At 49.0% G+C, this 10,797-nt stretch overlaps 1 protein-coding gene across 3 annotated transcripts in view; it reads left to right on the forward strand.

Moving 5' to 3' along the window:
• The window catches only part of LOC139420126 (junctophilin-1-like), an 83,784-nt gene that overhangs the window by 66,988 nt on the left and 5,999 nt on the right, over positions 1-10,797 (forward strand). The window contains exons 5-6 of one of the 3 annotated variants that reach the window (XM_071169869.1): positions 7,729-8,373; positions 8,470-8,813. In XM_071169869.1, coding sequence (XP_071025970.1) covers positions 7,729-8,373; positions 8,470-8,813 — 989 coding nt within the window. Of the gene's footprint in view, positions 1-7,728; positions 8,814-10,797 lie in introns of all 3 variants that reach the window. The other 2 variants (XM_071169868.1, XM_071169867.1) reach the window with 2 other exon arrangements.

Consider the following 10,797-nt stretch of genomic DNA (forward strand, 5'->3'; position numbering starts at 1 on the left):
ATTTTGACGTCCCCTGTCTTGTGACTCTCAGTTGTGTATAGCGCCTCACAATCATCACACGGCCGGCAACACAATCACCCTCTTTTATCACCTTACCAAGTCTTTCCCAAACATTACTGTTCTGGCCCTACCCCCCATTTCACAGCTTTTCTCTTATTGAATTCAACTCCAACATTGTCCTTTAACTCCAACATTGTCCTTCAACTCCAACATTGCCCTACCCCCCCCCCCCCCCAACATTTGTCGATTTGGTGTGTATTTGGCGATTGGTGTACAGTTATGCCCTGAAGCTCAGCCTCACATACTAACTAACACCAGATAAAAAAAATAAACACTTGTTCACTTGTTCATGACCAGAACCCTAGTATAAACATAGGGCTCTGGTCAAAGTAGTGCACTATATCGAGTATAGGATGCCATTTGGGACACACCCATAGGCAGGTATGTTCAGATCAAGTGTGTTTATTTCAGCACAGTCATTCGTGGTTATTCGTAGTAGCTGGGCCTGTATTAGAGACCCTGTATTAACAGGCATGCTTAGCAGGTTATCTGTCTGTCATGTGATCAACGCTGAGATAAACGCAGTCAGCGGACGTCCTGTGATGTTTTCATTTGGGACGTATTTAAAATCTAGTTCTGGAACACGTCGTCACATCCCAGCCGACTCTTTTTTAACTTGTCATTCCCTGGCAGAGACGATAACACAGCAGTAACTACAACACTGACGTCATGGCCGATAACATGGCCAGATTATAGGAGATGTGAGTCTCGTATTACGCATCACCGTGGTCAAGAGGTCGACGTGATTCACTTCACTGTATATCACCTCGTATATCAAAAGACAAACCAAGTATACAGACACACACACACACACACACACACACACACACACACACACACACACACACACACACACACACACACACACATACCAGGTACAACATTCAAATAATTTTGAAACAACAGATTATGATGTCAACATAGCAACATTTTGTCAGAGCAACAGCAGCTTTTCAAAATGGGAGCTGGTGCCAGTGGGGGCCCTTTGACTAGATACCAGGGGGGGCCCTTTGACTACAGACCAGGGGGGGGCCCTTTGGCTACAGACCAGGGGGGGGCCCTTTGACTACAGACCAGGGGGGGCCTTTGACTACAGACCAGGGGGGGCCCTTTGACTACAGACCAGGGGGGGGCCCTTTGACTACAGACCAGGGGGGCCCTTTGACTACAGACCAGGGGGGCCCTTTGACTATAGACCAGGGGGGGGGGGCCCTTTGACTAGATACCAGGGGGGGCCCTATGACTAGATACCAGGGGGGGGCCCTTTGACTACAGACCAGAGGGGCCCTTTGACTACAGACCAGGGGGGGCCCTTTGACTACAGACCAGGGGGGGTCCTTTGACTACAGACCAGGGGGGGCCCTTTGACTACAGACCAGGGGGGGCCCTTTGACTACAGACCAGGGGGGCCCTTTGACTAGATACCAGGGGGGGCCCTTTGACTCCTTGGGATGTTAATTGGACATTGATGATGTTAGGACATCTGAAAGTTTTTGGGAGATTTGATTTGCGTACGTACTGACAGGACACCACATCACATCATGGAAGACATCTTCAAAGCCAATGTCGGAGCGATGTCGTCCTGGGGTCTGGACGCTGCTTCTGTTCTTCCAAAATGGTCAACTATTCCCTGATTCTGACCCGAGTTAAGCCTGCGTAAATGGATTCCCCTTTTTATGGACTTTTCTCTCTATGCATTCTGACCTTTGAACTTAAGCATGAGAATAGCATGCTATTCCCCCGCTATTAGTTTGCGGTGGAGATAGAATGTGTGTTTATAGTATAGTAATACATTAAGGTGGTGGTGGTGGTGTGTTTATAGTATAGTAATACATTAAGGTGGTGGTGGTGTGTTTATAGTATAGTAATACATTAAGGTGTGGTGGTGGTGTGTTTATAGTATAGTAATACATTAAGGTGGTGGTGGTGGTGGTGTGTTTATAGTATAGTAATACATTAAGGTGGTGGTGGTGTGTTTATAGTATAGTAATACATTAAGGTGGTGGTGGTGGTGGTGTGTTTATAGTATAGTAATACATTAAGGTGGTGGTGGTGTGTTTATAGTATAGTAATACATTAAGGTGGTGGTGGTGTGTTTATAGTATAGTAATACATTAAGGTGGTGGTGGTGGTGTGTTTATAGTATAGTAATACATTAACACAGCTAACACAGAACACACAGCTAACACAGCACACACAGCTAACACAGCACACACAGCTAACACAGCTAACACAGCACACACAGCACACACAGCTAACACAGCACACACAGCACACACAGCTAACACAGCACACACAGCTAACACAGCTAACACAGCACACACAGCACACACAGCACACACAGCTAACACAGCACACACAGCACACACAGCACACACAGCTAACACAGCAGACACAGCACACACAGCTAACACACAGCTAACACAGCTAACACAGACGCTGAATTGTCATTCCAGTGAAGGCTGATATGTAGATTTTTAATTGTTGATAATATTTAATTGTTGATAATGAAGTGCCTTCATGAATTATATGGTTTTAAAAAAATACTTTTCAAAATGTTATTTGACAACATGTGTATTCAGGCTGGAGCATTTTCAATCTGTGTAATCTGGAACAGCCTATTGTCACACACAGATTCACCGACTAGCGGCCAATACATTTGACCAAAGCAGAATCAGGAAGTGAAAGTGACTCTGCTATTCAGATCCCGCCTTCGTTCCTCATGTAGAAATGTCACGATGTTAAAATCATCCACATCTAAATATGATGAGTTTGCGAGATAAGATAAGCAATGTCAGACTGGGTATCAGTCAAGACCTGATGAGAAGTTTGATGATATGAGTCCTAGCCGACCACGCAAAAGGAACTATGGATGTATTTTCCCTGGTTGACACAGAGACATGCTCAGGAAAGTGATATCACAACTTATGTCTTCTACCTGCCTTCTCCATCCTATCCCCCACCACCTTCTACAAAACTGTTTTTAATTGCACATCTGATGAATTGCACATCTTGTTTCAAAAGGCATTTCCCCACTGCACTATAAACTGCTCTGGTGAAACCCTTTCTGAAGAAAAGGCATCTAGATTCTTCCAGTTCTTAGCAATTTTCACCTAATCTTCAGCCGTCCATTCTTAAGGCAAATTCTGGAGAAATTGGTGTTCAAACAGCTACAATATGTTTTATGTGCCAACTGTTTTCCATTCTGGTTTTGGTGTCCACCACAGCACAGAGACAGCCTTAGTTCAAGTGATAAATGATCCTAGAGCCAACGCAGATGCCAAACAGCTCTCTGTCCTTGTAATCTTAGATTTAAGTGCTGCATTCGACACTGCTGACCATGATGTCCTTCTGGACAGACTGGAGAGGTGGCTTGGCCTCTCCGGTCCAGTTCTAAATTGGTTTAGGACCTATTAAACCGGTCGAGAGTTTTTTGTCCCCCTTGGTGAACATAACTCAGAGAAAATACATATGACTTGGCGTTCTACGAGGTTCGTTTTGGGTCCGGTATTGTTCCATTTATATATGTTACCCCTTGGCAGCGTATTCAGAAAACACAGCATTGATTTACACTGCTACGTAGACGATACACAACTTTACATGTCTGTGTCACCAGAGGATTTTAGATCCACAGATAAATGATCAGTGTCACGTTCGTTATAAGGATCGGACCAAGGCGCAGCGTGGTATGAACCGGACCAAGGCGCAGCGTGGTATGAATGGGACCAAGGCGCAGCGTGGTATGAACCGGACCAAGGCGCAGCGTGGTATGAACCGGACCAAGGCGCAGCGTGGTATGAACCGGACCAAGACGCAGCGTGGTGTGAATGGGACCAAGGCGCAGCGTGGTATGAACCGGACCAAGGCGCAGCGTGGTATGAACCGGACCAAGGCGCAGCGTGGTATGAACCGGACCAAGGCGCAGCGTGGTATGAACCGGACCAAGGCGCAGCGTGGTATGAACCGGACCAAGGCGCAGCGTGGTATGAACCGGACCAAGGCGCAGCGTGGTATGAATGGGACCAAGGCGCAGCGTGGTATGAATCGGACCAAGGGGCAGCGTGGTATGAATGGGACCAAGGCGCAGCGTGGTATGAATGGGACCAAGGCGCAGCGTGGTATGAATGGGACCAAGGCGCAGCGTGGTATGAACCGGACCAAGGCGCAGCGTGGTATGAATGGGACCAAGGCGCAGCGTGGTATGAATGGGACCAAGGCGCAGCGTGGTATGAACCGGACCAAGGCGCAGCGTGGTATGAATCGGACCAAGGCGCAGCGTGGTATGAACCGGACCAAGGCACAGCGTGGTATGAATGGGACCAAGGCGCAGCGTGGTATGAATGGGACCAAGGCGCAGCGTGGTATGAATGGGACCAAGGCGCAGCGTGGTATGAACCGGACCAAGGCGCAGCGTGGTATGAACCGGACCAAGGCGCAGCGTGGTATGAACCGGACCAAGGCGCAGCGTGGTATGAACCGGACCAAGGCGCAGCGTGGTATGAATCGGACCAAGGCGGTATGAACCGGACCAAGGCGCAGCGTGGTATGAACCGGACCAAGGCGCAGCGTGGTATATGTACATTCTTTATTATATTAAGAATAACCACTGAACAAACTAACCAAAATAACAGAGCGACACGTGAGACAAAACAAATGAGTGCTGACAGGCGACTACACATAGACAAGAACCCACAAACACCAAAAGGAAATGGCTACCTAAATATGATCCCCAATCAGAGACAACGACAAACAGATGTCTCTGATTGGGAACCATATCAGGCCAACATAGAAATACAAAAACCCATCAACTTACAAAACCCTAGACAAATACAACAACTAGCATATCCACCCTAGTCACACCCTGAACTAACCAAAATATAAAGAAAACAGAGATATCTCAGGTCAGGGCGTGACAGTACCCCCCCCCCCCCCCCCAAGGTGCGGACTCTCGGCCACAAACCTGAACCTATAGGGGAGGGTCTGGGTGGGCATCTACCCTCGGTGACGCGGCTCTGGTTCTGGACGCCGCCCCCCCTCTTTACGTTGATCCCGCCGCCTTTGTAGAACCGGACCGTGGATCATCGCCGGAGGCTCTGGACTGCAGATCATCGACGTGAGGCCCCGGACTGGGGACCGTCGCTGGACTGGACTGGGGACTGTCGCTGGAGGTTCCGGACTGGGGACCGTCGCTGGAGGCGTGAGGCCCCGGACTGGGGACCGTCGCTGGACTGGACTGGGGACTGTCGCTGGAGGTTCCGGACTGGGAACTGTCGCTGGAAGCTCTGGACTGTGGCGGCGCACTGGATACCTGGTGCGTGGTGCCGGCACTGGTGGTACCGGGCTGGTGACACGCACCTCAGAGCGAGTGCGGGAAGGAGACACAGGACATACTGAACTGTGGAGGCGCACTGGAGATCTGATGTAGAGCTGACACACGCAGCTCTACATCCCCAGTCCGGAACCTCCAGCGACGGTCCCCAGTCCTGGCTCGAACTGGAGACACTGTCCGCATTTCTGCATAACATGGTGCCTGACCAGTACCACGCTCTCTACCAGTACATAACACTGGGTCTGGACTTTTTTCATTCAAGCTGATTAATGAAACTAGGGATTTAACCGCAATGCTCTCTCTCTCTCTCTCTCTCTCTCTCTCTTTCTCTCTCCTCTCTCTCCCCTCTATCTCTTCTCTCTCTTTCCCTCTCCTCTCTCTCTCCCCTCTATCTCTCCTCTCTCTTTCCCTCTCCTCTCTCTCTCTCCTCTCTTTCTCTCTCCTCTCATCTCAATTATCTCTCATCTATTCTCTCTCCTCTCCTATCTCTGTCTCTCTTTCCTCTCCTCTCTCCTCTCTCTCTCCTTTCTCTCCTCTCTTCTCTCGCCTCTCTTCTCTCTCTCCTTTCACTTTCTCTCTCCTTTCTCCTCTCTCTTCTCTCTGCTATCTCTCCTCTCACATTCTCTTTCTCTCTCCTTTCTCCTCTCCTCTCTCATCTCTCCTCTCTCTCCTCTAATACGGATAAGAATAAGAAATGTCAGTAACAGAGAGAACAGTCTATGACTAGGGTGGCTGGAGTCTTTGACAATTTTTAGGGCCTTCCTCTGACACCACCTGGTATAGAGGTCAGGATGGCAGGAAGCTTGACCCCGGTGATGTACTGGGCCGTACAAACTTCCCTCTGTAGTGTCTTGCGGTCGGAGGCCGAGCTGTTGCCATACCAGGCAGTGATGCAACCAGTCAGGATTGTAGTTAAGGGTGGTAGTTAAGGGTGGTAGTTAAGGCTGGTAGTTAAGGTGGTGGTTACGGGTGGTAGTTAAGGGTGATAGTTAAGCATTTTAGTTAAGGGTTGTAGTTAAGGTGGTGAAGGGTGATAGTTAAGGATTTTAGTTAAGGGTTGTAGTTAAAGTGGTGGTTAAGGGTGATAGTTAGGGTGGTAGTTAAGGTGGTGGTTAAGGGTGATAGTTAGGGTGGTAGTTAAGGTGGTGGTTAAGGGTGATAGTTAAGGTGGTGGTTAAGGTGGTGGTTAAGGGTGATAGTTAAGGGTTGTAGTTAAGGGTGGTAATTAAGGTGGTATATAGTAGACTATGATAACTTGTTGATAGAAATACATACCTTCATTATAATGTTGAGTCTACATTGTCAAGATGATAATTCTTAGTTGTCCATTCCAGACAAATGAAACAGCAGTGGATAGCTGAGCTCTGTTCTACTAATCTAGACAGGAGCAGTGGATAGCAGATAGCTGAGCTCTGTTCTACTAATCTAGACAGGAGCAGTGGATAGCAGATAGCTGAGCTCTGTTCTACTAATCTAGACAGGAGCAGTGGATAGCAGATAGCTGAGATCTGTTCTACTAATCTAGACAGGAGCAGTGGATAGCAGATAGCTGAGCTCTGTTCTACTAATCTAGACAGGAGCAGTGGATAGCAGATAGCTGAGCTCTGTTCTACTCATCTAGACAGGAGCAGTGGATAGCAGATAGCTGAGCTCTGTTCTACTCATCTAGACAGGAGCAGTGGATAGCAGATAGCTGAGCTCTGTTCTACTCATCTAGACAGGAGCAGTGGATAGCAGATAGCCGAGCTCTGTTCTACTCATCTAGACAGGAGCAGTGGATAGCAGATAGCTGAGCTCTGTTTTACTCATCTAGACAGGAGCAGTGGATAGCAGATAGCTGAGCTCTGTTCTACTAATCTAGACAGGAGCAGTGGATAGCAGATAGCTGAGCTCTGTTCTACTAATCTAGACAGGAGCAGTGGATAGCAGATAGCTGAGCTCTGTTCTACTAATCTAGACAGGAGCAGTGGATAGCAGACAGCTGAGCGCTGTTCTACTAATCTAGACAGGAGCAGTGGATAGCAGATAGCTGAGCTCTGTTCTACTAATCTAGACAGGAGCAGTGGATAGCAGACAGCTGAGCTCTGTTCTACTAATCTAGACAGGAGCGTGTTTGTGTGTGTGTGTGTGTGTGTGTCTATAGCTATGTATCTGTGTGTTGTTTTCACCACCACCAGATGAATGATTGATCAAATCAAATCAAAGGTTCATACCTGTTAATTGTAATGGGGTCTCTGTTACTGCACCCCACGACACCCTCTAATATTTCATACACATGGTGGTTTCATATTGCATGCAAGAATCAACATGAGTTGTGTCTCTGTCTGTCTCCCCTATAGGTCCTGACTATATCAAGCAGGCGTTCATGGAGGCAGTAGATCCTGCTGAAGAGAAGAAGGAGGACAACCCCACCAGCACCGCCCAGACCCCCGGGCCCACCCCTCCCCCATCGCCCCACAGCAAGAAGAGACCGCACAGCAACAGCGTCTCCACCTCCGCCTCCCGCAAGATCAGCAAGGATGAATCATCACACAGTCGCAATGCCAGCAAGGACGAATCATCACACAGTCGCAAGGCCAGCAAGGACGAATCATCACACAGTCGCAATGCCAGCAAGGACGAATCATCACACAGTCGCAAGGCCAGCAAAGAGGAGAAACCGGGCCTTAAGACCAGCAAGGACGAATCATCACACAGTCGCAAGGCCAGCAAAGAGGAGAAACCGGGCCTTAAGACCAGCAAGGACGAATCATCACACAGTCGCAAGGCCAGCAAAGAGGAGAAACCGGGCCTTAAGACCAGCAAGGACGAATCATCACACAGTCGCAAGGCCAGCAAAGAGGAGAAGCCGGGCCTTAAGATTAGCAAGGAGGAGCGGTCGAGCAGAAAGTTGAGTAAAGAGGAGAGGGTCTCCATCGCTGCCGAGCCTTCAAGAGCTGCTGCTCCCTCTTCCCAGATTAGATACGAGGAGGCTCCAGCCAAACCTCCCAAGGCCCCGGATCCCGGCCCCACCAACGTACCACCTCCCCAGGCTGCTGCTCCCTCTTCCCAGATTAGATACGAGGAGGCTCCAGCCAAACCCCCCAAGGCCCCGGAGCCTGGCCCCACCAACGTACCACCTCCCCAGGCTGCTGCTCCGCAGACGGTGGTGGGTCCTGTTAATGGAGTGGGACAACTCCACTCCCAGTACCATAGCTACTACGTCAAAGCCCCCTCCAGGGGACCCCTGCCCCCGGAACCTGAGCCTGAGGAGGACGAGGAGCCCAGTCAACTGACCCTGGCACGGATGGCCCCGCCAACCCCCAAGCCGACGCCCACCAGCGAACCGTGCAAACTCAGGAAGCAGGATTCGCTAAAACCAAAGAGCCTGGCAGAGACCAAGAAGGCCAGTATGGAGATGGCTGAGGGGAAGGAGGAAGAGCATGTAAGTATACAGCGTCTCATAGTGGGAGAGCCGATCTAAGATCAGCCTTTTAGATCAGCCTTTTAGATCATAATGAATCAGATTACATGGAAAGGAGGGGACTGATCCTAGATCATAATGAATCAGATTACATGGAGAGGAGGGGACTGATCCTAGATCATAATGATTCAGATTACATGGAGAGGAGGACCTGATCCTAGATCATAATGAATCAGATTACATGGAGAAGAGGGGGGAGGACTGATCCTAGATCATAATGAATCAGATTACATGGAGAGGAGGACCTGATCCTAGATCATAATGAATCAGATTACATGGAGAGGAGGACCTGATCCTAGATCATAATGAATCAGATTACATGGAGAAGAGGGCCTGATCCTAGATCATAATTAATCAGATTACATGGAGAAGGGGGGGGGGGGGAATGATCCTAGATCACAATGAATCAGATTACATGGAGAAGAGGGGGGGACTGATCCTAGATCACAATGAATCAGATTACATGGAGAGGAGGACCTGATCCTAGATCAGAATGAATCAGATTACATGGAGAGGGGCAGGGGGCCTGATCCTAGACGCTTGATACATACGGCCCCAGCAGAGGAGAGAGAGAAAGGTGGAAAGGCAATAGCTACCCCATAGCTACCCCTACCTAATCACCAAGCTACGCCATAGCTACCCCTACCTAATCACCAAGCTACCCCATAGCTACCCCTACCTAATCACAGAGCTACCCCATAGCTACCCCTACCTAATCACCAAACTACCCCATAGCAACCCCTACCTAATCACCAAGCTACCCCATAGCTACCCCTACCTAATCACCAAGCTACCCCATAGCTACCCCTACCTAATCACCAAGCTACCCCATAGTTACCCCTACCTAATCACCAAGCTACCCCATAGCTACCCCTATCTAAGCACCAAGCTACCCCATAGTTACCCCTACCTAATCACCAAGCTACCCCATAGCTACCCCTACCTAATCACCAAGCTACCCCATAGTTACCCCTACCTAATCACCAAGCTACCCCATAGCTACCCCTATCTAAGCACCAAGCTACCCCATAGTTACCCCTACCTAATCACCAAGCTACCCCATAGTTACCCCTACCTAATCACCAACCTACCCCATAGTTACCCCTACCTAATCACAAAGCTACCCCATAGCTACCCCTACCTAATCACCAAGCTACCCCATAGTTACCCCTACCTAATCACTAAGCTACCCCATAGTTACCCCTACCTAATCACCAAACTACCCCTCCTAATCACCAAGCTACCCCATAGTTACCCATACCTAATCACTAAGCTACTCTATAGTTACCCCTACCTAATCACCAAGCTACCCCATAGCTACCTCTACCTAATCACCAAGCTACCCCATAGTTACCCCTAATCACCAAGCTACCCCATAGCTACCCCTACCTAATCACCAACCTACCCCATAGTTACCCCTACCTAATCACAAAGCTACCCCATAGCTACCCCTACCTAATCACCAAGCTACCCCTACCTAATCCCCAAGCTACCCTATAGTTACCCCTACCTAATCACCAAGCTACCCCTACCTAATCACCAAGCTACCCCATAGTTACCCCTACCTAATCACCAAACTACCCCTCCTAATCACCAAGCTACCCCATAGTTACCCATACCTAATCACCAAGCTACTCTATAGTTACCCCTAACTAATCACCAAGCTACCCCATAGCTACCTCTACCTAATCACCAAGCTACCCCATAGTTACCCCTAATCACCAAGCTACCCCATAGCTACTCCTACCTAATCACCAAGCTACCCCTACCTAATCACCAAGCTACCCCATAGTTACCCCTACCTAATCACCAAGCTACTCCATAGTTACCCCTAACTAATCACCAAGCTACCCTATAGTTATCCCTAATCACCAAGCTACCCCTACCTAATCACCAAGCTACCCCTTGCTGATCACCAAGCTACCCCATAGTTACCTCAGTAAAC

The sequence above is a fragment of the Oncorhynchus clarkii genome, chromosome 11 (assembly GCF_045791955.1).
Source record: "Oncorhynchus clarkii lewisi isolate Uvic-CL-2024 chromosome 11, UVic_Ocla_1.0, whole genome shotgun sequence".
NCBI classification, from domain to species: domain Eukaryota; kingdom Metazoa; phylum Chordata; class Actinopteri; order Salmoniformes; family Salmonidae; genus Oncorhynchus; species Oncorhynchus clarkii.